At 35.3% G+C, this 12,931-nt stretch overlaps 1 protein-coding gene across 1 annotated transcript in view; it reads right to left on the bottom strand.

Moving 5' to 3' along the window:
- LOC122743174 (cilia- and flagella-associated protein 43-like) overlaps positions 1-12,931 on the bottom strand; it is a 123,637-nt gene that overhangs the window by 38,504 nt on the left and 72,202 nt on the right. Inside the window, 6 exon segments of the mRNA XM_043987939.1 lie at positions 3-233; positions 1,592-1,708; positions 4,994-5,098; positions 8,478-8,603; positions 9,397-9,474; positions 12,739-12,816. Coding sequence (XP_043843874.1) covers positions 3-233; positions 1,592-1,708; positions 4,994-5,098; positions 8,478-8,603; positions 9,397-9,474; positions 12,739-12,816 — 735 coding nt within the window.

The following is a 12,931-nucleotide window of genomic DNA, read 5'->3' as shown; positions in this document are numbered from 1 at the left end:
ACCTTTAGTAATATAATCTGGTTGATTTTCTCTTCTCTGGTATGAAGCTCTAACTGGCTGTATAACATACTTGTGTCTGCACCAAGCTCAGAACTTAAGCTGCCAAGTAAGTAATTGGGTAAGTTGCTCTCTTTTTTTTCTTTTTCCTCTTCTTCCTCTTCATCCTCCTCTTCCTCTTCAGGATCCTTTTTACTCAAAGATGTGGATTGAAATTCTACAATTTCTTTCCGTAGCTTTATATGGAAAAACATAGCACATTCATTATTAAGTCATTATTAAGTTTTAATTATATTCCTAAAAGGCAACCTGGCAACAACATAATTATTTCAAAAATCATTTCAAGGTTTTAAATTCTGCTCTCCACATTGGTATTCAAGATGACAGCTGGACTTTCAAACGCTTACAGAAGAGATTGAACCTGTATAATGATAACAGTAAAAAATTGTATTCAATTGTATATTATCTTTGAACTAGGTTGGCAGAATAACTTGTCCATGTAAATACTTTAAGGTGGGTCTTGTTACTTAAACATGAAAAAATATATCCTGTTAGTTTGTCTTTTACATAGGAATTCATGTGGTGACTGATCTAAGTCAAGTAGTAGATATTAAATAGTAATCTCATTCTCTAGTTTAGAAAACTATACATGGAATGTGCTTGACATTCTCTCAGTCACTTACATTATATCAGAAAGTGTGGTACTTTTCCTGGTCTGATTTTAATATTTTGTAATGCCAAGGAGGGTAGGTGGCTAGAGAATAGTTTTAATGAGACCATTGGCTATGTATTTTAACTTGTATAGTCCAATAGGTTTTGCCCAGAGAAACACACTGTTTAACAGTAACAAAATTTATTCCACACTTGGCCAATTGTCTTGAAAATGCATAATCGCTGGCCAGATATAAGGGATTATATATAGCTAAAGGAATCCCTCAGCACTACTAGGGAAATAATTAAAGGCCCATGTTCCATGCTCATTTCTCTTCTTATGTGAAGGACAGCCACAAATATTTTACAAGTATATAGTCTTCATTAGAAGAGAAATGGCAGCCAGGTAGAACAGTAGATAAAGCATTAGACATGGAATCAAGAAGACCTTAATTCAAATCTACCTTGGATACTAGCTGTGTGGCACTGGGCAAGTCATTTGATTTTTGTCTGCCTCAGTGTTGTCATCTGTAAAACAGGGGTAAATAATGACACCTGGCTTCCAGGGCTGTTGTGAAGGTCAAATGAGATACCATATGTAAAGTGCTTTGCAAACCATCAAGCACCATTTACATGTTGGCTGTTATTAGTTGTTATATGGACTGAACTTGTGATTTTACTAGTATAGAGACCTCCCAAGTAAGGAAACTCTTTACTAGTACAAAGGTATCCCCTTCTCTGCAGCTTAGCATCTTAGAGAGTTGCCTAGATCACTGAGGAGTTAGGTAGCTTGCCCCAGATCGATCACACAGCCAAGTTTACGTGAGAGGCAATCCTTGAACTCCAGGTCTTCCTAACTTTGAGGCTACCCATTCACTAGGCATCTCTTCTGTTCAATTAATTAATTAAAGTATAATATATCACAAAAAATTGAAAACCATACTTTATATTCGTTTTTTTCAGTCTTCCTTAACTGTAAAACTGTCTCCAATTCTTCTAGCTCTTCTGGAGTACGCGATTTCATTGGGAAATTTTGAACTTCCAAAGAACCATGAAAGGACTTGACAAATGTAAAAATAACAGAGAAAAAATATTTTCAGTTAAATTGTGAAAAAAGTCTAATAAATAACATTAAGTGTTTTTAATATAATGCTTTGATTTAATTTCATTAATACTAGTATGAGACATCAGGAGCTAAAATCCTATATAATAGTGATTTTTTTTAAAAAAATAAGTTTTTATTGATATCTTCTGTTTCTAACATTATCATAGTTATCCCAAGTATCTCTCCTTCCCTCTGAGAGCCATCCCAGATAAACAAATAGCATTTCTTAGAGAGGAAAAAAGCCCAGCAAACTGATTCATATATTTAAAAAAAGTCTGAAAACATGTGCAATGTATAATACCTATAGACCTCCCACCTCTATGAAGGTGTGGGTTGGGGGTATCCTCTCACATCTCTTTATTCTAGTTAATCTTTATAGTTTTGTTACATTCATTTTTGCTTTTTCAGTGTGTCGTTCTTTCCATTTACTTTGTTATAGTTACTGTGTATATTGTTTTCTGGGATCTGCTTGCTTTGCTCTATCAGTTTATATAGATCTTTACCAGTATCAAAATGAAAATGCTGAATTCACAATAAGTGAAGAAATAGAGGAAAGTTTTAAAAACTACTTTGCTCAATTAAATGCCAATAAAACTGAAAACTTAATTGAAACCATTGGATATTTTCAAAAATATAAAATGATCAGATTTACAAAACAAGAACTAAAGGTCTTAAATGAACTAATATCTACCCCCTCCCCAAATTGATCAAATCACAGATGAGCTCCCAAAGGGGGAAAATCCCCCAAACGTATCAGGACTAGATGGATATAAAAAGAAAATTCTATCTTTTACTATGTAAGCTATTTGAAAAATATAAGAAAAGGGATCCTAGCAAATTCCTTCTATGACATAGTCTTTAGACCTAAACCAGGGGAATTAAGCAGAGAAGAAAAAACACTAGACCAATATCTCTAATGAACATTTATGCAAAAAATTTAAATAAAATATTAGCAAGTAGACTACAGTGGACTTATATTGGTAATGCAGGGTTGATTCAGTATTCATAAAATTATCAATATAATAGACCATATTAATGTGAAGAACAATACTGCTTAACATATGTGCATTGATTAGCATAGGATCTAAATATTTAAAGGAAATATGAAATGAGTTATTAGGAGAAATACATAGTAAAGGCTTTTGACAAGATACAACACTGAATGTTCCTGTTAAAGACATTAGGAAGAAGCAGCTAGGTGGCACAGTGGATAGAACACCGACCCTGGAGTCAGGAGGGCCTTAGTTCAGATCTGTTCTCAGATAAATTACCAGCTGTGTGACCCTGGGCAAGTCACTTAATCCTGACTGTTTCACTCCACTACCACCCCCCCAGCTGCAAAGACACCAGGAAACATAGGAATAAATCTTTTCTTAGTATGAAAAATACTGTCTACATGCAATGGGGATAAACTAGATTCCTATCCAATAAGATCAAGGATTAAATGCAAGGCTATCTATTATTACCACTATTATTTGATATAGTGTTAAAATGCTAGCCATAACAATACACAATAAGGCAAGAAAAAATAGAGAGAATAATCAAAAGCAAAAAAGGAAACAGTTGTAATTTTTTGTTGATGAAGTGGTGATTTACTTGAAAAACCCTAGGGAGGTTAAAAAATTAAAACTAAAAAAAGCATTTCTGTATACTACCAGGAAGAGTTAGAGAGAAAAATTCCATTTAAAATATCTATCGAATGTATAAAATATTTGGAAGCCTACTGCCAAGACACACAGGACGTATATGATTACAACTACAAAATTCTCTTTACACAAAGATAAATTTAAATAATTGGAGATATATTAATTGCTTATAGGTAGGTCAAACCAATATAATGAAAATGACAATACTACCTAAATTAATTCACTTGTTAACCTTCATAACAATCAAATCACCAAATAATTACTTTATAGAACTAGAAAAATAACAAAATTTATCTGGAGAAACAAAAGTTTAAGAATCTCAAGGAAAAATTTAAAAAGTAAAAAATATGGGGGCCTAGTAGTACCAGATCTTAAACCATATCACGAACCAGAATCATTAAAATGATTTGGTATTATTTTACAATTAGATAGATCCACAGAATCTCTTCTACAAGGGGCCTTTCTAGGCTTACCTGGTGAAAAGTGCTCCTCACCCCTCAAAATTATTTTGTATTAGTACATGTGTTGTTGCTCCCTTATACTAAGTAAGTTCCCTGAGGTCAGGAACTATTTTGTTTTTCTCTTTATATCCCCAGTGCCTGATATCTAGTAGTTGCATTGGATCATCGAGTGGAAAGGACATCAAAGTCAGTTGAATCTTCTACCTTCATTTTACAGATTAAAGAAACTGAGTCCCAAACAAGTTAATTACTTGTTGAGAGTCACAGGGCTAGTAAGCAAAATTTGAACTAAGTTCTTCGTAAGTCCAGTATGTTTAATGTACTATACCATGTTGCTGTTAACAATAAATTATATTTTATAATGTTTGTTGCATTGTATTGAACTAAATGTATACCTATTGACTCATCTATCTATTTTCTCATTTTTATAAAAATCTTCATGAATATGATTTCCATGACAATCAAGAGTATCCTTGGTGAATATATGAGAAAGGAAGAGACAGGCAAAACAGTATAGCTCTGGTAGTCTGGTGTTTAACTGTATGATTTTTCCCTTTATGTTTTTGTGTTGTCTGAATTCTGTTTAAGTCTTGTGTACCAAGCAGTGATGCAGGTTCCCCATCTTTTTTGACATAAAATACATCCATAGGTCAGGTGACAGTACTCATATCACAATACTGACAACTGCATCCTCGATGAAACCTGCTGAGCTTTTTCCTATTCTTTTAGTGTATGTCTGTGTCAGATGTCATGGATTTGTGAGAAAGGGCCACTGTAAATAGCTTCTTAGTATATATGGGGATTGGCATAGTTTTCTGAGGAAAGGGTAAGTTTGTTAAAGAAATTGTCCATATTGAAGAAGTGGTTGCAAATATTATCATGGAAAAGAAGAAAAGAGAGAAAAATATTGAGGATATGTTAAGATAAGAGGTCCCAGTGAACCAAAGCATAAAGACTTAATGAAAAGGGAGATTCATAAGTAGTAGTAGAAGATGAAGTCATGTTTTGAACTTTGGGGAGTGGATATTTTTCATCAATGAAAGGACTGTCACATTTTTCAATGTCAGCGAATATTTAGTACTTGAGATAACTGATTCTATTGATTATAAAGATAACATTATAAGATTAGTCACCTTAAGTGATCGGCCTTTTGTGTTCATGGAGTGCCAACATTCTTTTTTCAAAATGTAACATAAATACTTCTTAGCTAGATTTCCCATTTCTGCTTCCTTTTTTATCTGTAAGAAAAAATAAAAAAAGAAAATTTTAATGTTTCAAAATGGTCTAGCATGTAATATTTAATAACTTATTTATATGAATATATTTTAAATGATCTATAAGTAATCATCATCTACATGTAATATTTCAGTTTTTTGAACGGGTTTCTATAGGCAAGAAATTCTTTACTTTGTTTTTGTTGTTCAGTTGTTTCAGTCGTGTCTGACTCTTTGTGACTCCATTTGGGGTATTCTTGGCAAAGATACTGGAGGGGTTTGCCATTTTCTTCTCCAGCTCATTTTACAGAAGAGGAAACTGAGGCAAGCAGAGTGAAGTGACTTGCCCAGGGTCACCCCGCTAGTGAGTGTCTGAGGCAAGATGTGAATTCAAGATGAGTCCTCCTGACTCTAGGCATGTTGCTCTATGCACTGTGTCACCTAGATGCCCTTTTTTAGCTGGACTGGCTCTTAGTTGACAGCATGTCTGGGCCCACACCTGTAGACTCGCTAAGTCAGTAGGATGTGCTTCACTGGTGTTGACTTCAAGAGACCATGCTATAAGCAGTTATCAGAACAAGGCTTTAGTGGAGGTCTAATATTAATAAAAATGTTAAATAGTTATAGTTTGAACAATTTTAGATACCTTATAGGGATACTGAGTGGACATGTTATTTCAGTGGTATGAGTAATTTCAGATATGCAGACCCCCCTCTTCCCATGTAGTCTCAGTAGTCAGGCACCATCTTCTTACCATTTTCAATGTTGTCTAAAGCACCAGGAGGTTAAAGGACTTGCCCAAAGTCGTAAAGCCAGTATGTATAAGAGGCTAACTTGAATCCAGGGTTCTTATCTACTATGCCATGCTGCTAAAAGCTCACTTATATGAAAGCAAAGCTCCCCAATGAGTCTGATGGAAGGAACTCACAATGGTAATCTGCCAATCCTCCAAGACCATAGTATCTATGCACATAATTGTGATGACAGATTACATGTGTCAGTTGGGTCCTACAGGTTTCCCTCTGAGTTCTTCCTTGATTTAGAGTTGTTAACGGTTTACACTTTATTGCTGCTTTCTAGTTTGCAAAGTACTTTCCTCACAAAAACCATGTGATATAAGTAACACATAACTTATGCTTTATAATGACTTTTATTTAGATATTTTAAAGAATAAATAATAAAAGGTCCCACAGTGATTATGATTTATGGAAATCTAGATTTATATGGGGGGGTTTAACTTAACTGGCAATTCCATTTTATCATATCTGTTGTTGTTCAGTCATTTCTAACTCTTTGTGACCCCATTTGGAGTTTCCTTGGCAAAGATACTGGAGGGGTTTGCCCTTTCCTTCTCCAGCTCATTTTATAGATGAGGAAACTGAGGCAAACAGGGTTAAATAACTTGCCCAGGGTCACACAGCTAGTAAATATCTGAGGCCAGATTTGAACTTTCTCATGGTTGGGCTGAGTTACCTTGTTCCCAGTGGGATAGCTCTTTCACTCTGTATTGTCTGGTATATATTATTATATGTATACTTTCTCTGACTCCTGTTTTGCTACTGACTTGGATAAATGGGTTCTTGGCGATTTGTTATATGTATGTTCACTGAGGAAGTAGCATCCAGTAGGAAGGGAGTTAAGCCATGGTTATAAAGTTTGTGGTCCCACTTGCCCCTAATAATGAATAACAATAAGAAGTTAGATTGAAATGGAAAATCACATCCTTTAGATAAATAATACTTAGGGGAGAAAATAGATATTATTCTAGCCCAGTACTACTCTCTTAGAGAGCAGAGTGGCCAAACTTCCTACTTCCCCTCCTGGAAAGAATTAAAGTCTCCCTTTGAGAAGGTAGTGGGCAGGAGGTGGAAAGAAGAGGCTAGAGATGTCTATTATTACCTTTTTTATAAATGAAATGAGAATGATTGAGGGAAAATGGAAAAGAAATGAGAGTCATATAAGAAAGAATATCTTATATTCTGTCTTGGTGTGGGTCTGGGACCTGCTCCTGCCCAAGTGCACACAGCCTCTCCCTGGACATTGGAGAACTAGGTGAGGGGCATGCTCCTAACATGACACATACCCCAGCGCCTGCAGAACTCCTTGTCTATCTCTCTTTGCTGCCTGGGCCAGACAAAGGACTTGTGATTTTTTAAATGGATCTCCCTGTCAGGATTCAGTCTGGTGCATTTTCTAAATCTGTTTAGAAGAGATTATGGAGGGGAGTTTTGCCTCCGGTTCCTACCACTCTGTCAACTTGTTACCACTCTTCTTTGCTACACTCATAGTAATCTGTTGACTCCAAATACAACATTTTATATTAGTCTTTTGACTCCAAGTACATTGCACTTTCCATTGCACAATATGGGCTCATGGGAGTAGTGTGTGCTGTAAATTTTAGTGGAATTTACCAATTTAAAGTCAGGAAACCCTGAATTTGAATCCTGTTTCAGACAATTTTTAGCTGTTTGACTTCGGACAAATTGGTCTTTCTCAGCCTCAGTGCTATTATTATGCCTCTTTTTACAGATGATTAAACTGAGGCTAAGGAAGATATTCTTTTGTATATAGCTTTCATGACACATACAAAGCACTTTGCAGACCTTAAAGCACAATATAATGCCAGTTATTATATTATCATTCTTATTATAGAGAAATTTAAAAATCCGATTAACGAAAAAATTTTGTTATCTCCTCTTGCTTCTATATATCTTAAAATATCTACGTATCTACATATCTTTAAAATATGATTCATGTTTTCTCTGTGCATCCCCATAGGTCTCTTCAGAGAACTCCATTTCCCCCTCATCAGAATTGTTTCTCTTTTTTATTTCAGAATTTCATTCTTGAAAGTTTCCCATTCCTTCTAGGCTGATGTACCCCATAGAATTTTAGTCCACAGGGGTCCTATCTATCCTTTCCCTAAACCCTTGGAAATGTGTTCTTCAAAAAATCTGGAAAAATGTCAGACTATATACAACTTCTCTCTTCTCTATTACACATTCAAAGATCAAAGTTTCCACCATTTTTACCCCAGAAACCAGTTCCTCCCTGTTAGTGACAATCAGATATAGAAAATAATTCCCCCTTGTTTGTTTCTCTACCTTTTGAATGATGAAATTATCATGAAATCCTACCCTGTTCTGCCACCATCTGGTGCTGATACCTCCCCCAAAACACAGAAAATATCTTATTCTCTTTTGCAGTTCCTCTTGCACCTTGCAAAGTATTCTACATATAACAAGTGTTTAGTAAATATTGGCTAAATGAATTAAATTATTTATTATTTTTATATACTATATATACACAAACTTTTTCTAAGTATATTGGAAAAAGTTCTAATTTTGTCCCTTTCTTTTCTATGTTTATGTTACAATGCTGATTCAAATAAATTCTCACATACCTTTTCCAGTTCTTCTTCACCTTCTTCTTGAAGCCTTTCCATTTCTTCAACATCCAGACTGAATTCCTGTTGCTCTAGTTGTGCAATCTCAGATGCCAACTCATTTTCTTCTATCATATCGTGAATCTGAATTAAATGATAGAAAATAATGGTGAATAAGTAAATGACATCAGCTTTAGAGTGTCCTCCCCACCCCAGTTTCATTGAGCAAAAGTCAATACTGATACCATTTGTTTTTAAAAAAAACATTTTTATTTAAATTTTTGAATTCCAAATTATATCCCTCCCTCTGTCCCCTCCCTGAGGCAATAAGCAATCACGTGCAATTATGTAAAACATTCCCATATTAATAGTACCATTTCTTATCACCAGTATGTAACCATTAAGGGTAGCTGAATTCTAACTTTTTAAGGTTATCACTGTTTATTAATTGTAATGCATTTACTTATGAATAGACATACTGAGTTTTGTTGCCAAAGAATCTTAATTCTGTTAGATTTCCATGTGCAGTATGTTGATTAAAAAAAAAGAAAATATATTTGTTTCTGGCTTCTTTCTTTAAGAACCTACTCCAACACAGAAACATTGAAGTGGACCATATAGTTTGATATATTTGTTCCAGAGAATTCCTCTAAACACTTTACTAAAAACAGTCTAACTTTTTCATTTCCCCACATATTTTGCTCTATTTTTCCTTCATCACTGACATTGATGGAGCACCCAGTGTGTTAAGCTCTGGGCTGAATGTGTGGTAAATCACTTCCTAAAATACAGCAGAAAACTGAGCTTGCAAACACAGAAGGGAAAATAGCCAAGTAGCACACATGCCTGACACATCATACTTGTATACAACTAAGCAGGAAATATCATTTGAGATTATAGGCATATTTTATGAATAAGTATGAATCATAATACTTACAGTTTTAGTCAAAGTTTTGATTCCTTCTTTTAATTCCTTCTTTTTTTCACTAAACTCTTTAATTTCTTTTTTGGTGGCCTGAAACATAAATTAATCAATAGCATTTATTAAGTACCCACTTACTACTACTACTACTACTGTAGTACTGGGGGACAAGTATACTAAGAATTAAATAATTCCTATTCTCAAGGAGTTTATGTCCTAACAGGGATACAACAAGCACACACACACACACACCACACACGAGGTTGTACAGAATACATATAAATAGAATGCATACAACTAAATATAGAGTATTGAGGGAGAACACTACCAATTGGGGGAGAAGAAAGCAGGAAAAGTTTCATGTAGAAAGTGGTTCTTGATCTACATCTTGAAAGAAAAGAGAGATTCTTAGAGGTGAAGGTGAACGCATTCCAGGCACGGGGGATAGCCAGTGAAGAGGGATAGAATCATGAGATGGAGGACTGTTGGTAGGGAACAGTGAGAAGGCTAGTTGAACTAGACTTCAATGTAGTGAATGGGGAGTAATGTACAAGAAGGCTGGAAAGATAGGTTGGGGCCAGAGTGTGAAGGGCTTTAAAGGCTAAACAGAAAAGTTTATCTTAGAGGCAATAAGAAGCCACTAGAATCTATTGAGTAGGGAAGTGATGTGGTCAGATTGGCACTTAAGATATCTTTTGGTATCTGTGTGGAAGAAGGACTAGAGTGGTATGGATTAGAGTAAGATAGGGAGACCAATTACAAAGCCATTGCAATAATCCAGTTGAGATGAAGAGGACTTGAATTAAGGTTGTAGCTGTGTAAGTAGAGAAAAGGGGTCAGATACAAGTAATGCTATGAAGAAATGGAAAATTTTGGAAACTTATTGGCCATGTGTAGTAAAGAAGAGTGAGGAGGTGAGGATAATGATGAGTTTGCATACCTGGGACACTGGAAGAATGGTAGTTACTTCAGCAGAAATATGGATGGAGTTTTGGGGAAAAGATGAGTTCTGTTTTGAACATGTTAAGTTTAAAGTGTTTCTGGAACATCTAGTTTGAATAATGAGCAGAGGGGAACACTCGATTTAGGAGTATGAATGATGAATATGGATGATGAATTTAGCAAAGAAGATTAAGAAGAAAGTTAGACAAGTAAGAAAAAGAAGATAGAAGTGGCACCTGAAAAATATAGAGAAGAAGAGTATTGAGGGTGAAGGAAGATGGTCAACAGTGTCAAATGAACCATAAAAGTCAAGAGGGATAAGGACTAAGGAAAAACATCTATTGGATCTGCCAAGATATCATGTCACACAATATTTACAAAGCAAGAATAATGAAAATAACTACATAGTATATTTTTAAAAGCACCTCCTAGAAAAAGGAACACACACAAAAGAATGAAATTATAAACTGCAGGTGAAAATAAGTCATTATAACAACATCTTATTTCACTCTAGTCTGTGCTTTCCATGTAGATGTGGAAGAAAGTTATACACACACTTGAAATGTACATAAATCATTAAACCATTGTCCAAAAGAATATTAAAAGGCAAAATTGAGGGTAAGTGTATTATATTGGTAAGATTATTGAACTTGGAGTCGCAAGGCTTAATTTTTAATCCTGGGCCTGCCTCTTACTATGTGATCTTGGTGAAGAAAATGAATCTCTGGCCCTCAAGTTCCTCATCTGTTAAAAAATGTGGGTTGGGGCAGCTAGGTGGCGCAGTGGATAGAGCACTGGCTCTGGATTCAGGAGGACCTGAGTTCAAATTTGGCCTCAGACACTTAACACTTACTAGCTGTGTTACCCTGGGCAAATCACTTAACCCCAATTGCCTCACTAAAAAAAAAAAAAAAAAAGAGCATTAAGCAAATAACTTCTAAAAAAAATGTGGGTTGACTCCAGATGATTGGGGGTGGGGGGAGACAAGAAGAAAGACATGAGTAAGTTTGTAGGAAGGGGGAGGTTGAAGATTAGAGAGAAATTAGGGATGATACATAAAGGGTACAGTCTACTTGAGAAGACAGGATGAAATAAGATAAACTGTACATGTAGATAGGTTAGCCTAGGAAAGGAGAAGGGACATTTTTTGATGTGAAATAGGTATAGGAAGTAATAGTAGTTGAAGTCATCTGAATGACATGAGATGAGGAGGGGATAAGAAGTAGCTCTTGGTAAATGGCCTGAATTTTTCAATGAAACATGAAGTAAGGTTATTGATGGTCTCCTCCATCTCATCCATGTCTCCCCCATCCTGGAAAAAAAAAACACTCACTTGGACCATTCATCCCCACTATTGTCTATATTTGTGAAGAGAGATAGGACAATAGCTAGTGGGTATGAATATATTAAATGAGGGTTTTTTGAAGATGGAGGAATCATGGGTGAGATAGAGAAGATATACCTCAATACCTCTACTTCCTTTTTTCTTACTTTCTCCATAATTTTCTGAAGTATGGTTTCTTACTTCAACATTCAACTGAAATTGCTCTCTGCAAAATTTCCAATGATCTTTCTTAACATTTAATCTAACATCTTTTTTTAAGACCTGATACTTCTTGATCTCTCTTCAGCCTTCGACTCTACCAATCAACATCTTCTTTTTGATATTAGCTTCTTTAGGTTTTTAGAACACTAGTCTCCACTGGTTCCTCTGCTTGTCTGACAACTCAGTTTCCTTTGAGGGCAAGGATTGTTTTGGGGTTTTTTGCCTTTATATTCCTAGGACTCAGCAGAGTGCTCAGCAAATAGTTGTCACTGCTTGTTTGCTTTGTTTGCTTGCAGAATGCAAGGTATACCAGGGCTGAGGAGGATACATACTTAAACTGGTCAACTATAGGATCAAGACAGTAAAAGGAAGAAAGTGAGGTGATAATGGACTAGAAGATCAGAAAGGCATACATTGCAGGTCACAATTACGGTGAAGAATAGGTATAGGAAGAATAAGGCAGAGTGGGAGGTGATGGAAAGGAGACAGAATAAAGAGGGAAATTTCAGAATTCAAGATCATAGATAGAGGTTATAATTATAGGTGGTGGTGAAATTTAAGGTATGGTCCCACCATGAGTGACTGAGGTATGCCATGGCAATTGAGAAGGTTGATCAATTAGAAGGAGCCATTAACATGAATACTGAAATTGTTCAAGTTTCATTACAGGAGTAGTAGTGATTAAGAAGACGACTATCAAATCTTAAAGACTCAATGCTCCTAGTAAACAGTGATATGGAGGAGGCACACTTTTGAAACTTTGCCTAGGATTCATAAATTCTTTGTCTTGACTTTTTTGGCACTAAGTATAAAACTATTAATACATATTCTGTAATATATATTTATATATGTACATATTCATATAATACCTCATCGTTTTTCTTTTGTAACCAGCTAATTTCTCGTTCAGAGACAGATTTGGAAAATAGCTCCTTTTTGAAGTATGTCTGAGAAGAAAGGATAAACATTTGTATTATACTGAACCCTTTAGGCCATCAAACTCCCTACCCCATTATTTAAGAATTGGCCTAAAATTCTACTCTGTAAACTTTTATCTGATTA

Source organism: Dromiciops gliroides, chromosome 2, assembly GCF_019393635.1.
Source record: "Dromiciops gliroides isolate mDroGli1 chromosome 2, mDroGli1.pri, whole genome shotgun sequence".
Lineage (NCBI taxonomy): Eukaryota > Metazoa > Chordata > Mammalia > Microbiotheria > Microbiotheriidae > Dromiciops > Dromiciops gliroides.
The sequence above is the reverse complement of the archived record's forward strand: the minus strand, read 5'-3'. Positions and strand labels throughout refer to the sequence as shown.